At 36.3% G+C, this 16,272-nt stretch overlaps 1 protein-coding gene across 2 annotated transcripts in view; it reads left to right on the top strand.

The window, feature by feature from the left end:
• Positions 1-3,554: 3,554 nt before the first annotated feature.
• The window catches only part of LOC127944211 (low-density lipoprotein receptor-related protein 1), a 94,045-nt gene continuing 81,327 nt past the window's right edge, over positions 3,555-16,272 (top strand). For both annotated transcript variants that reach the window (XM_052540059.1, XM_052540058.1), the window contains exon 1: positions 3,555-4,107. In XM_052540059.1, the coding sequence (XP_052396019.1) occupies positions 4,011-4,107 (97 nt within the window). In that variant the 5' untranslated portion in view covers positions 3,555-4,010. The remainder of the gene's footprint in view (positions 4,108-16,272) is intronic.

Raw genomic sequence — 16,272 nt, 5'->3', positions numbered from 1 at the left:
AAGCATGCATGGTTGTCATGCTGTGTCAGACGATGAGCTTGTTGGATTTATACCCCAATGTACAATGAGCTTTATCACCACCTCCAAGCCTTTCTCCCAGTGAAGCATTGGGGAATGAGGGCAGATACATGCTCAGGCACATGGGCGGCCAGACATCCCTGCAACGCTACTCCCAGATGCTCCACACTGTCGGAATTCTGTTCTTTTCTACAACATCTGCCGGCTGCACATTCTCCCAAAAGACATGACAGCAATGTATGTCCCCACATCACAGACTGGGTTTCTTGTCTTGACCTCTCTATGGATTACAAATGTCATTCAGATGAAGATTCTTCTTTTTTTTCAGTAGGATTTTTTAAAAGGGTTTCGCTTCTCCAGTGTTAAAAGACTCCAAAGTTATTTAACCAAGATTAAAAATGTTAGTTTAAAGTACACTGTGCACTAAATAAAACAAGGAAATTATTTGAAAAAAATGAAAAAAAAACATGGCAAATTTAGCAGTGATTACGCACATTCATTAAGCACTGAGTCATATGTGTTCCATGACATCATTTGATCTATTAGATCATTTAAATAGGTCCTCATTGAAGAGAAGTCTAGGCGGTATTCCATGAATCATTGCGCTTATATTACGCTTGGGTGGAGCTGTAAAATCTTCAAAAACTGTGTGGTATCTTGTTCACTATAACAGTGGGATTTATTAGACAGGCTGGAGGAGCAAACTCTGAACAAAAGCACTGAAATTAGAAAATGTGCACTAGCTGGAGAGAAGAGAGTAAACGGGCTGGTAGTGCCACCCAGAGGACAGCACAATTTTTATGCATTGGTATTTTATGTATTAAAGGGGTCATATGATGCTTTTTTTAAGGATCATTATTTTGTGTATATGTTGACATGCTTTAATGTTCAAAAATCACATTATTTTTCAAATACTGTACTTTATTGTAGGTCCTCTATGCCCCGTCTCTCTCAAACACATCGTTTTCTACAAAAACCCTCCTCCAGACAAGGGCAGTCTGCTCTGATTGGCCAACTGACCCAGAGCATTGTGATTGGCCGAACACCACAAAGCACTCGTAGGAAATATAATGCCCCTTTTCATAATCGCGAGATTCTTCTTTCAAAATAAATGTAAATACAGTTAATAATGTCCTTAGCTTTACCATCAGTTCAATCCCAAAATGGGAACAGAGTCACATGAAAGACACAAGCCACAGACGATTAATACAGCTGACTCCACTGTGTGACCCTGTCTCTCTCTCACTCTCTCTCTCTCTCTCTCTCTCTCTCTCTCTCTCTCTCTCTCTCTCTCTCTCTCTCACACACACACACACACACACATGCGACACGCAAAACTCTGCATTTGAACAGTCAGTAGCAGATACTTAAACTAATAACAAAACATACTTTCAGTAGCTAATTCAGAAGCTCTCCAAGGTTCAAGAAACGGTTATCTATAAAATTTGTTGCTGTTCTGTTGTATGTAATCTTAAAGATTCCTAAATACATCTACTTTCAGAAGGCCAAATAAAATGCTTTTGCTTTGGCCTAGATACACACAGCATCTGCCTGACTTGACTGCTTCAGCACTAACTGCGGTTACTGAAACCACGCTGCCTTTCTTTGCGTGACATTTGGGCGGCATTACACAAATTTTCCACATAGTGACATAGACATGTGGGGGCAGGTTTAAACAAGCCATTTTAGGGGGGCGTGAAAGAGTCTTAACTTTGATAAAAAAATGTCTCTTTGGATCTGAGACTTTTGTCTTTGCAACTTTACAGATCTTCTTCATGCACCAAGAGCTTGTAACACTCAAAAGAGAAAGAAAAAATTTGAAATTGCATCATATGACCCCTTTAACTTTTACTGGACTGTTGAGAGCAGAGCTATTGAAGAAATATTTATACATTTGTATTATATATTATAGTATTTACAAATATTTTTAATTAGTTTTTATTTAAAAAAAATGTTTTTCATTTGTTTTTCATTGTTTTAATTACGTTTTAAATTTTGTGTACTTGTCATATTCTATTACTGTTTTATTTGACTATTTTATACTTTTGTATATTAAATTTTTCAGCTTTATTTCGATGAATGAAAACTATTTTGAATAGTTTCAGTTTTAGTTAACAATAACAACATTTGATTTAAAGAGTATCGGAAAAGTTATCTTTGAAAGGAACAATTTTAAAGGACAAAATTTGTAATTTAAAAAAAAAGAAAAATGTCAAAAATGACTAAATGTGAATGTGTTGTGGCATTAGAAAATATCTCAGTTTGACTTAAACCTTACTTGACTGATTCAAGAGCTTGCTATTTGTGTTTCCACTCTGTCCATATCAGGTAAGACACTTTTATCATAACCATAGGTTTAGATGTTGTATTTTCCATTGATTAGATGTTCTGTCACAAGCATCTACCATGAAGAAATGATCTCTTTTTAATCACTCTCTTCATGGTTGGTGAATGCATAAAAGAGTGCAAAATATATAAGAAAATGGTACATTCAGAGATGTATTATCTGAGCTGTCTGTCTGGACTTGTTTGGAACAAAAGTAAATGTCACTTTCATGCTGTTATTGAGAAGGATTATCCAAGCTTCAGGTAATTCCACGCTGTCCAGAGATATGTTTAGCTGCGCCTTGGACTGTGACATCCAATAAACTTCCTCCAGAAAAAAAAAAAAACATGTGGATTTAAGGCAGAAAAATGCACAAAAAGAAAATCCCCACTTACCATCATGATTAGTGTTGTTTGAACTCATTTTACAAATGCTAATTTTCTTAGAATGAGAATTTTTCACCTATTGAGTCTTTAACAACCAGGCAAATGAGAACTAACTCCATTCGTGCAATAACCATTATTTACCTCTAGATGGAACCATGTCACCAGGGTTTAAGACAACGGACAATAGAAAACAAATCTTAAAATGAACAAAAGGAGAAATAGAGAGGGAAGAACAAATAGCTAACCCTAATAATAATAACTACACCACTACTCTCTGTATCAACTAATCCATTTCAGATTAGTGTGATTTGATAATTGATCAATAACTTTAGTTTTGAAAAAAATAAAAAAAACAGTGCATTGAAATGTATAGGGAATCCTTACCACCTAAACTTACTTCAAAGGTGTCCATGACTAACAACATCAATAATAATAATAATAATAATAATTTGTTTTAGAATTGTTTATTATTAGATTTTTGCAGTATTATTGTTTGTTTTTTTTTCATCCATATTATCATACTGACGCTGAAGAAATAAAAACTACAGTAATAAGACTGTATGTATCACAAGACCAGAATTGTAAAAGTTCATAATTTATTTCAAACAATTATCTTGCCAAAAGCTTTACATAAATATAGAGCCAAAATGGCTGCGCGTCGGGGTCAGTTTCCACCGAATGAGGAGCGAAACAAATGGTCAGCCGTAAACTGAGTCGCGCATGCGCAGGAGCCCAGTGACGCGTAGGGCTTACAGTTTTTTGTACTCCAGTCCAGGTTGGTGACGTCATGCAGCAGTCCAGTAGAGGCTCCACTTTCTCCCCCTCACTCAAATTGCAACCACCAGCATCAGAAGCGGTGGGGCTCTGAAAGAGGAGCCTTTTTTTATTTTAATTGTTTTGCAGCGAGGACCGCCACCAGACGATCTTGCATTTTTACTATACTGATTTTGCAAAAGGAATAATTTGATCACAGAGAAGACCGCTTTGATTTTTTTAAGGATTCTTTTTAGATAAGACACCACATACCTCTGTTTGCATGCTGTTATTCAGTAAGCAACATACATGACCGTGCCATTGTACACCACCTCCCCTTTTTTAGGCTGGAAAAGCCTTTTTATGTCTAGATTTTAATGACACATTGTCTGCTGTGCATTATTGTCTGCTCAGCTACGTTTGCTAGCGTGTCGGAGGGCACAAAAAACAACGGCGGACAATTGTGAGGCTCGGATGAGGTGTTTGAATCCAGCCTTACGTGAACAATTGTGATATTTCCATAGGCAATGCCATTTTGCAATGCAAATATGTTGACCGTTGGATCGCTTTACCTGGGTTTAGTTCTTGCAATACAGATAGCAGATCCCATCAGAGCCATTGAAGGTGAGTAACCACGATTAAACGTGTTATTTTGTCTATGCATGCATTTAGGAGACAGTCTGTAAAGTTTTCCAGACATGGCCTGGTGATAGTGACCAAGCTACGTGTGGGCTGCTGCTTTCGACACCCAATATGGGCTGCAGTGTGATCAGGTTTTCAGGATTGATTTGGAATAAATAAATACGCCGAGGAGGGTATTTGCGCAGTTTTGCTATCACCTGTGCCGTGATTGCTACATCTGTCATTGTTATCCTCATCCAGACTCGCGCTAGTGAAACATTCGCATTATCAGCATTTGTACACAGATCCACAAATCGCCCGTTTTTTTTTTTACGCGTTTGTGCCTTATGGGGACAGATTGGAGATGTGGGAATTGAGTTATTTCGTAAAAGCTCCACAGGCCTGTGCATTCGCCGGAGTCGTGTAGAAATTCAAATGTCTGTCAAATGTTATTCTCCTGCTTGCATGGATTGTTACAGCTCGCCACAGGTCTATTTGCATGCAGTGGACACGCTCCATATTCCCGCATTCTTAGCGGTTTATTCAAGTGCACGGATAGGCACATCCTCTGCTAGTGTTTCTTCGTGCTCGCCCACAAAAGAGTCCTGTCGGTTCTTTAGCATTTGTTTTGCGTGACGTAAACGTCGTTATCTGAGATATTCAGGGCAACTGCTCTTATTTACTCCAAAAACTGTTGCATGTTTATCAATACTTAGGCCAAGTTTGCTCAGTTAGTTTGGATAGAAGTCATTTGAGTGTGCACACTTGATGCTCGTCGACTAGTTTTACTTCAAGTGTCAGATTTTTACATTGTAAATCAAGTGGAGCATTTGTTTTTATAAAAAAATGTTAAAAAAAAAAAATATATATATATATTTATGTATATATATTTATGTATGTGTGTATATGTATGTATGTATATGTTTTATGCATTTTAAGTATGGTTGTCATTGTATGACATTATGCAGTTTTAAGGTATAAGACATGCTGAATCTTTTAAAACACTAAAGAGCTTGACCTAGTTATTCCTTGTATATAGTACTTGTTTTGAAGTTATGCTAAAAATAACAATTCAATTAAATGAAAGGAAAATGGTGCTTACTGAGCATACCGGATGCCTTTTGAATAAATACTCCAGAAAGTTTTCTGTGATATCTGTATAAATTATTCAACAGTCCTTTTTAGTATGGCTCAGAAAACTGTCCTGCAAATGGCTCACATTTTGAATTATGCAGATCCAAATGTAATGCTCATGCCCAAGAAATAAATGCATAATGAAGGCGTGATCAAGAGAAGTTCAAAGATTGTGATTAACTTTTGTTATTTAGTCATTCAGTAGTCTGTGCATTGCACATTGACTGTAAAGCATATGTTGTTGTGTTGTTTAAAAGGTAAAGTTTAGCCAAAAATGAAATTTCTGGTATCCATTTATTCACCCTCTTGTCATTTAGGGATGACTATCCCTTTAAATCCTTCAAATGATCAGTAATCATCAGTTCTTTCAGGAAACTGTTAGGTTATGTAATTTATATGACTGTTGATGCAGTACTGAAATATGAGTAGTGTAGCAAGTTATGTGATTGAGTCATTGGCTACTTGTTGCCACCTCAGACGGTCTGTCAGATGATTTTGACTGGCACAGCTGAGTCACTTCTCTTGAGCTCTGATAATAGGTTTAGTTGAGACCACAAAAAAAAAAGAATCCAAGTAAACCTCAGCAGACCTCAGATGAACCTTTATCTTGTCTAGACAGGATTCGGGGCCTGGTGGATGTGGGTTATTTGTTATTCTGGGAAGTTAAGATAACGGTCATAAACAAATATTCTATATTTGAACAAACCTCATCTAAATATACAAAAATATATATATATATTTATTCCTGGCATGATATGAGAATGAGAATGGTTTTGTGATATGCAGATGATCTATGGGTTTGTGTCTTCTGTGGAAAAGAGGAGGAAATGGTCTGGTGGATGGAGGCAGGGTTTAAGTTCCTGTGCTGTATTGTCTTGCTCCACCTAAACCCTCTCTGGAACCCTATCTGGATGTAGGAGAATCGTTAGCCTAGACATTATATGGGGAGGAATAGGAAAGCAGACCATTAGTGATCGGCCTTGGCTTAAAGGAGTGGGAGTATGTGTCTGCAGAGGCATTGCCTCACATTTTGGTATTTGATGCTAGGCACTGATTTAATGTAGATGTTAGCATTTGGCTTGATGGAATGCAGAGTGACCCTTGCAGTGGTTCAGGCGGAGGTGGTGAGTGGGCCCAAGCTGGAATCCCACTGCTGTCAGTGACTACAGCAGGAGCTTGTGGCTTTGTGTTGGATCACTGTTGGAGCAGGAGAACTGATGTCGTTTTGTTTATCGGAGTAGACCAGTTTTACTAATACCATGTCTGTTAATACATTTTTTCAGTTTCATTTTTGTGGTGTCCACAATTTTTAATTGTTGAATAATTTTTGAAATTTTTTAGGAATAGATATTTGTATTAGGGCTGCCTGATTAATTGTGATCAGTAAAGCCGGTTCTCCGTAGCCGTAGTTCTCTGACAAGCTATGCAAAATCACGTTCGTAATTGCAGACGATATAATCGTAGGATTACGAAATCGACAAAATCGTTCACGATAATGACAGCTTTATTTTTTCAGTTTGCGTAGCTTCTCAGTGATCTACGGCTCTGTGTGGTAAATGCTGCTCCATCTGGTAGCACCATATAAACCATATAGCCATAGTCGTGTGTTTATTAGTCACGTTGAATCAATTAAAGCAGGTAAATCTTCTGTTTAATCAGCTGCATGATTTGCATTTCCTAGATTTCTTCTTCTGCGCGTATTTGGATTTTAGCGTTCAGCATTAGAGCACCCTCTGGCCTTTGGATGGAGATTTACTACTCATCACAGAACCTTGCCTTTCTGAAATATATGCATGACAATCGCATCTTCTGCCTAATCGCGATTTATTGCCTTTATTATTTAATGTTGATTAATTGTGCAGTCCTACTTTGTATATTATTATTCTATACTAGTATTTTATTATTTACTAACAGTTTGAATCGGTTATTTTGGGATTTCCTTTCATTTCATTTTGGTATGCCTATGAAGTCTAATTAGTAAGTAATCAAATTTGACTTTATTTTTTATATTTAGCTTATATTTAGTTATTTCAATTTTACTTCAACTTTTTTCCATTTAATATTTATTTGTAATCTTTTTTTTTTTTTTTTTTTTTGTTGTTAACAATAACCACTGATTTTAGGACTGCCAAAGTTATTGTGCAAACTGGTATAATTTAAAAACGTATTAAAACATGTTACATTTCTCAGCACAGTCTAGTGTTATTGGTATATAGTGGCATTTTTGCGTTTAATAAAGACTGTACGAAAAACCAAGGTCTTTTCGGAGTCATGTTAATGTATTTTCAGTTTTTAATTGTAGTTATAATTTTTTATTTAACTTTGTATTTTTATCAAATTTTCTCTAATAATATTAGCACTGATAATTACCAGTCTTTTTTAACCTTTGCTTTGATTAGTGCTTCATCTTATGTAGGCTACACATCAGTCTTTGTGGCTCAGATATTTTAGAGGTTTCTACAATCCTCTTATAGCCTGAAATAAGTCCACGAATCCTCCTACATTCATACATTAATACATCTACTCATACATTCAGTGTTCATTCAACCAGTCGTTTCTCCCACACCATCTTTGCTCTATCTGATGAATGAATAGAGCTACATTATAAACCTCTTGGTAACATTCTCATTCAGACTGGGATTTATTTTGTTGTTGTTATTAGTTGAAGAGCAATGCAAAGGCAAAAGTCTGTTACGTAACCTTTATTCGATGTAAAACGCTGCACAGCAGATATTCAAATGTGGAAAATACTCAAAGGAATGATGCATCTTTCACACACTGTCAGTGCTGTTTGATGTGCTGATTGTGACATCTCAGAATGATGAATGATTTGCTCATGAATATTAAGTAGGTTATGCGCAAGTATGTAACATTATCTTTTAATGTTTCTATAAATAGTGTTGAAGGTATGAAGATATGGAGTATTTGCTAATTTCCAAGTCAATACTGATATGTGAACGTCAGCCTCATTATTAGAAAAAAATAAACAATGATAAAATATAAAAAACGTGAAGTTTATTTTTAACAATTTTTAAAGTACATTTTCACTTAGTTTAACATGTTGTACTAAAATAACTAAAACTGACATAAATAAAAATGAAAACATGGACATATATATATAAAAAAAACTTTTATTATAGTAAAATAAAAAAGTTGTAATTATAGTTGCTCAATGATACTAAAATACCACTGCTTTTAATGGAAGTCTATGGGGCACAGCAGATTTTAAAAAGTTTAGTCAGGACTAAGTGTGAATTAATTGCTTCACAAAACTTCCAAGCTTAATTTACATCATTTTTTGAAATAATAAATTAATATGAGTGCTTATAAAAAAAAAAAAAAAAACTTTCATACTTCTGCTTTTAGACTTTCAATAGCATAGTAACAGCCAACTTGTGTCTTAAACGTGACTCTCTGGGTTTGGCCGTAGATTGGCTTGTAAAGAACCCGGAACGTTCTGTTTTAAGATTATTCACGCTTTTGATGGAAAATCTGTTTATTTTTGTCGCCGCACAAGAATTGTCTCTTGAAATAAGAAAAGCACAATGTAATCGCATTAGATTGCTCAGCTGGAGCTGGAGGAGGCTCTAATCTCCCTTTTTCAACCTCACCTCTCCCTGGGATACACGCTAGACTCCTCTGCGACTGAGGGATTTGCGTAACTGACCAGATATGGCATGGATCCTCCTTGTGTGAGAGGCTGAGAGCTGTGGATGAAAGGATATTGTTGATGGTAGTGAGTTTAATGTGCTGTAATTGCTGTTTTTAGTATGCAACATTGGTGTTTACCCTATTTAACTGCTACACCCAGGAAGACATTGCTGCATGTAGCAAACTGAAGTGGATGGGTGCTGTTGACGTGCCAGTGACAGGAAACATAAGTGAGCGGTTTATCAAGTGCTATTATTCTGTCAACTACTAGGACGTAGGACGCAGACATGAGTGTAATGTTGGCCGTTTCTTTAGAGTCTGATGATCTGATGTTTTTGAAGGTTGTAATCGATTGCCGCCTTCCTTCCTCACATTAGGCACAAACATGTCTGCTCAAATGTTGAGGACAGTTGTCATGATCCCACACTAATGTGCTAGACCTCTTTCATATATTTCTGTCTTTTTATGTGTTTTCGGTTCTGTTTTCACTGTTTTATATAAGTGTAACCGTGTAGTTTGTAATTTTAATTTTTGTGATGGCAAATCATTCTAATCTGCTGATTTAGTGCTCAAGTAACATTTGTTTTTATTATCAGCATTGGAAACAATTCTGGTGCTTAATATTTTTTGTGGAAACCATGATGCATTTTTTTTTACAGGATTCTTTGATAAAGAGAGTGTAACTAAAGAACAGTATTTGAAATATAAACTTTTTTTAAACATTATGCTTTTTTACTGCCACTTTCGGTCAATTTAATGTTAATCTTGATAAATATTTTTCTTTAAAAAAAAAAATCTCAAACTTTTGAACAGTAGTGTTTTACTCTCAATACCTAGTGTACTGTCAGCGAGTAGGACTCTTTTGTTGCAGGGTAAAACAAAACAAAACCAAAAATGATATTTCTGTCATCATTTATTCACCCTTAAGATTTTGCAAATTCTTTTTCCCCATGAAATATGAGTTATTGTCCAGAATGTTTTGGCTGCACTTTCTCACACAGTGAACAGGGTCTATATTCAAGATGACAAATGACATCATAAACCATTAAAAGTGACAGGTATGATGTGCGTGCTATATTTTCCAAGTGTGAAGCCAATTTAAATATTATTTCCTTTTCTGGAGCTCATCAGTTCTTTTGCCCGTTCACTTTTATACACAAACACAAACACACACACACACACACACACACAAGCTTCCATTATGTTTAGCTGATAAAATAAAAGCACATTGATTTGGAAGGTACATGAGTTCAGTAAATAATGACAGAACTTTTATTTTTGTGTGACCTGTCCCTCCACTTATTGGTATATTCCAGATGAGCTTGGTCCATTAAAGCTTTTGTCTAGTGTTTTAACACTCGTCATCGTCTCTCACATCTGCCTGTCAGAGTCTGCTCATGTGTGAAAGCAATTCAGATCCAAATCATCTTTTGTGCTGTGACTAAAGACTGTCTGCATCACAACCCAGAGCCGTTAAAATGCTCAGCTCTAAAGTTACAGGTACTTAGCCTGGAGGTGAATGGACGTTTACTAGAATTGACGATCATGAAAATGACCTGGGGCCTTCTTTGTACTCAAGACTGACTTGTAATCAGCCGTTGTGTTGTTTATATAAAAGGACTGGTATTAAGAAAGAAACAGGTGTTGTGTGGACATCATAACCGCCCTTCATTAGTTTCAAAAGTAGTTTACGCCTGGGAACATGTCTTGGCAGCTCCTCGGACGGTCTTGGTAAATCCTGTCTATTGCTCTGTTTGTCACAAATAAAGTGTCATTAACTCTTTAGCTAAAATTAAAGTAAAATTAACCAAACAAATAAATACATCACACTGCCTGTAGCTCACAAGTGAATTATATCCGTTAGTCTTGGGTAGCTACATTTTCTGTACTGCAAGATAGACATCAGGGTGGGTTATGATAAGGGAACGTCAAATCTGAGATTATTTCTCAAGTCAAATGACCATCCGACAAGTGGTTACATGGCTGACAAAGCTTGCGCTATTTTCTTATCACTGATATGTAACTGATATATGTTTGTCTCGTCTAGACCTCTTACACAATCTGGTATCTGAAAGCCATCTTTAAGCTCTTGGTATGTGCTCACGTATTTTATAAAAAAACTGGCCATTTAAGGCCTTTTATGTTCTCATTAGAGAATATAACTCATTGGGATTGGATATAGTGGCCTAGGTAACTGAAGGATGATACATGTCCTCTTTAAGAGACAGGAATGGAATTCATGTGCAGTAAATCCTAGGTTAACTTTGCAAACATGGGTTCAAATTTACCTTTGTGTGTTTGTTCAAATGAAGGAGTTATAAATAGGATTCACCTTTTTTTTCAGGTTATCATCATAAAACACACCCAAACTAACTAGTTTATTCTTATTGAGTTAATTGGCTTTCTTGAGTTCAGTTCATGGTGCCCTGGTATTCACTGAACAGTTCTATTGGACTGTATTGTCCTGTTGTTTGTGTCTTCATGCTTGAGTGTGTATTAAGTACAATCAGTGTGTTTTCAAAGTCACTTTTTCTAAGTTTGAAATGAGGTGGATGTCCAAGCTCGGTGTGATGTTTCTCAGATGGGTCGCTGGACTGTATTTGACACTGTGTCCCAACACAGAAATAGAGCTGTGTGAGCAGAGAATGTAACCTGATTGGTCTCACTTTACCACGTTAACCCATATCCCTTCCTATGGGTCCCGCACTGTTGTGCTGAATAGGCAGCCAAATGCAGTGATAAGAACTGCTTTGTTGCAGAACTTTTTCCCCCTGACAGTGATTTAATTGGATGTTGCTTAGTTGATGCAGTTTTGGTTGTAGTATAGGCAACCTCAATGCTGGTTGTCCTAATATTATTGGTGGAGTTTTGAAAACCTGATTGCGTATAGGCAGTAAAAAAAATAAAAAGTTACTTTTAACAATGTCTTTTTTTTTTTTTTTGGAAAGATTAACAATGATTGTCAAATACAGGAATCAAATTAGTATTTTTAATAATTTTTTTCCATGTTTAAAAATACTTGTAAGGTTGCCTTTATTTGATAAAAAATATTATTTGCAAAATATTTTTACAATTTGAAATGTTTTCTATTTTGAACTGCTGTTTTATTCCTTTCATGGCATAGCTACATTCTTCAGTGTCACATGATCCTTCAGAAATCATTCTAATGCTGATTTGCTGTATTTTAAAACTATTAAAAACTGTTGTTCTACTTATTATTGTTTTAGAAACTGTAATACATTTTTTTCTGTATTCTTTGAATATGGAGTAGGGTTGTGCGATATTTTAGATACAAATGACATTTTACAATTCTCGATTTCAATTTCATCCCAAAACCTGCTAGCCTGACAATTATAAAGTTCAATCAAGTGAACAGTCAGTAAACAAATTACAAGCAATAACACCATAGAACATATAGAACAAAGAGACAAATGAAATGATTTAGGATTTATGTTTGTAGATGCTCACATACAGAAATTTAATAGTCATGTATAAAATAACATTTCCATATTCTTTACTGTGTTACCTTGATTTTTCATAGCCATTTGAAATAAGTGGTAACCACTGCATTTTAATCATTAATTGATAAAAAAAGATCATTTCAAAATTTTCTAAAAAAAAAGAAGATTTAAATTAGACTGTATAATTTCAAAATTTGATTTGCAAGATTTTAGCTTCGTGAAATTATGCCACATAAAAGACCTGCATGATACAGAAACAGCAGAAGGGCTGAATGAGTCGCAGATTCACTCTCTGACAGCAGGTGGTGTTTATGGAACAGCAGTGTTTACTTTGTTACTGCTGTACACAAAGCAGCACTGCATATAAGCACTACTTTAAATGCATTAAACCAAGCCAAGATAATAATAATAATAAAAAAACCTTTCCAGTCAGCTACACAACATGATAAACTTTTTGTGACAACGTGGCAGCGGCCTGATTGGGCCAGTGACAAATCCATCAACTGTCACGAGAGCAGTCCTTTTTGTCGAGACCTGAATCAGTAAATGACTTTAAATATGAAATATAACTTAAACATGCTTTACGCTACCAGTCACCGTCAGTGAAAATGCACCCTGATTGTTGCTTTCAGATGTCAGTTTACTCCTTTGAAAAGTTTCTGAGCTTGATTTTATATTGAAATTGGACTTCAGTGGTGTAATGTGGAGGAGGCCGGTGGACATTCCTAAAGATGTATCTACAACTTGTAATTACAAACAGGACCTTCAGGAATTTTCCTGAGAATGCATAACATTGAGTTATGTAGCAACGTTTCTGAAACTCAAGTCTTTTACAAGCCCATATCCTCACAGAGGACGAGGCTGCAGATGAAATCAATTAAAAGGTGCTGGAATGTGTGGCCGAGGCCTGGAGTTGATTTGGAGGGGCGGTGCGCTGTGAGGGGGAAGTGGAGACTGAGGGGCTGAAAGTGGGTCATGCTTCTCACAGCTGGCCTCACTGCCGCCATCACATAGAAAGGTAACAGCAGCTGGCTTGGATTGGGAACCCCAGATGAGACGAGCCCAGGAGGTCTTTTTCCCTTTTCCTGTCTGCATCCACTGTTTTTTCCCTCCCTTTTATCACTCGCCACCCACAACTCAATCTCGTCTTCCTCTCATTTCAGCTTAAATCAACTTTAAAGTGAATTTTTTATTTGGAATGTGCAAAATGTTTCACAACCAGCTGGTTGATGGGTTTCCTGAAAATTATATGACTAATTGTCTTAGAGGGATAGTTTACCCAAAAATGAGCGTAATTTGCTCACTCTCATCACTTTTGTTAGGTTCCTATTGTTCTTTAAAAAATATTCTCTGTTGTTCCACTGTAAAAAATAAGTCAGAATTGTCAAGTTTGGGTGGATCAGCCCTTTCAGTAAAGTCTGAATATTTAGACTGATAGTGGGTTTGTGCTACCTATAATGGATGTATTTTTTTGTGCCGTTTAAATAATATTAATTCTTTCTTTGAAAATTAGCTGAACTAAGAACAGTTACATTTAATTTATTTACATCATTAATTTTTTTAATTTTTTTTAATGTTTTATAACTTAACATGGTTTCTCAACAATGTAGTGCTTGTGACGGGTCAGTGGGGTTTTTAAAAGATAAATCAAATATTTTATTTATAAAATAAAATAAAATATATTATATAAATATAAAATATACATATATTATAATTTAAGACAATAAAAAAATAAAAGAAATGAGAAAAATCTAGATAAATTATTAACTGTAATGTAACTAGTTTTTGTTGGTCCAATTTTACCCTAACTTTTGATAAAGTTTTTAATATCTATTTTTCTTTCTTTCTTTCTTTCTTTTTTTTTACTTTTGTAATCACCAAGTGATCTGTTTTCAGAAGATTACTCAAATTGAGATTAATTTAGGCAATTAACATATCTTTTTTTTATATATAAACAGCTATTTTGGATGGTTATACTTTTAGACTTAGTTTTAGTTATAAATCATGGCAGAAATCCAATGTAATTGCCTCTGGTGCCCACTGTTTTGGATTTTGTCCAATGGCACAAAAAAATAAAAATAACTTGAGGTTTCAGACAAAACACGATAAGATAAGAAAATAAAGATAAAGGGTTAGTCATTCCGTGTTTTTTCATTCCCTGATGATCCAGAGGTTGTAGATAATATTTTCCAAAATGATAATGCTTTCCAACAGACAAGTCTCACATTCCAGATATTCAATAGTCAAATGATAAATGCAGCAATTAAATGCATTTGCACATTTTGGTGTAAATGCCCCAAAATGACCATTACCAAAATGTAAAAAGGCAACAAAAGTCCAAGTGAAGACAACAGAGATAAACAATGAGATGATTCTTGGCTTGAAGATCCCTGAAGTAGGGTGTGCCGCAGTTTCTTTCTTGAGTGCTGTAGCTGTAGCATGTTCACAATAGTTTGAAATTGTGATTACAGCCCCAAAGCAGCAATACATGTGGACATGGGGTACATGTTGCTATTTGATAAAACATGGTGGTTCCTTTTCCACTTTCATTCAGTGTTTTTCCCCACTATGCTGTCTGTGAAGCAGATACGTTCTTAGTAGTTGTGGAACATAACAGTCATCCTGGAGGGTACAGGGAAAAATTGAAGGACGGTGATGTATGGATGATTGGTTTTTAGCCCGGTTTCTTTTTGAATTTCACCTCATTAGAAACTGGCCCCATTCTGGAGCGCCAAACTCATTTCAGATTTGCCCTAGAAAATTAACATCAGAGGACAAACTTGTAAATTGGTCAAACTGCCTCGGCCAGAATTCAGATAAAATATTAATGTATTTTAATCTTTAAAGGTGCCTGGATGTAAAACAGTCCTGTTTTTTTTTTTTAAGCCCAAGAAAAAAGCGCAAATGAATGAGACGGAAGTGTTTTCCGCCTTGGTCCTCTGGCCGGCTCCCAGCCCTTGTGTGGAAACAGCATTTTTTTATAACGGGATTGTGGTATTTCAAATGACTGCAGCGTGATTTTGGGTTGCTTAGCTTGAGGAGTCCTGGCCGATGCACCTTTTTGGGATGCTCCTGATGTTTGCAGTTGGGTGCAGGCCCAGAAGGACAAATAAAGGCCTTCTTGATTCCTCACCATAGACTCGGATGCTTGGATGATTAACAGTCCCCCTTGATTTGCACATTCAAAAACTTGTGAGTAGTTTGGCTGTGTGTTTGAAAAAAAAACAGGTCTGAATTAACAATCAACATCTCTGTCTGAAATATTTGTGTGCTTTGAATGAAGGCAAGCTCTGTGGGAAAAGTTGCCTGTGTACTCGGTTCCCCCCAATGACCCCAAAACCTCCAATTAGAGTCACAGACTCTCCTCTTTGTGGTTGCTCGCTGCTGCTGTGTGATCTTGTGTTAAGTTTAGATGCTGCATGTGTTTACTGTCATGTTTTATGTACAGTCGGTGGCCTGAGTGCTGAGAATGCCCTAGTCTGGTTGAAAGTTTAGAACTCAGGAATGCAGAGTGTTCAACATGTTGTCTTCTAACACTCTTCTCTTAATGAATACTGTTGATTGTTCAGGGCTCCAGACTGCGACCAAATGGTTGCATTTTGCAAAAAAAATTTCTGCCGGTGCAACTAATTTTTGTGAGCGGTCGCACTGGCATAACCACCACGTTGACCAACTCATAGGTTCTTCCATTTCTGTTGCATTTCTGAGCCAAAGTTGATTTTGCGATACTGTTACTGCACAGATGCAGCAGTGCTGCGAGATCCAGTTGTCTTCTCTTCTGTGTCTGTTGTGAGCACGTTCACGATGCTGCTGACGTATGATGCTGTTGGCGTGTTTTCTGATGCACCCAATAAAAAAGATAACACGTCAGCAGCGTCACTGCAGTGTTGTGATCGCGCTCACAACAGACCCGGAAGAGAAG

The sequence above is a fragment of the Carassius gibelio genome, chromosome A23 (genome assembly GCF_023724105.1).
Source record: "Carassius gibelio isolate Cgi1373 ecotype wild population from Czech Republic chromosome A23, carGib1.2-hapl.c, whole genome shotgun sequence".
Lineage (NCBI taxonomy): Eukaryota > Metazoa > Chordata > Actinopteri > Cypriniformes > Cyprinidae > Carassius > Carassius gibelio.
The sequence above is the reverse complement of the archived record's forward strand: the minus strand, read 5'-3'. Positions and strand labels throughout refer to the sequence as shown.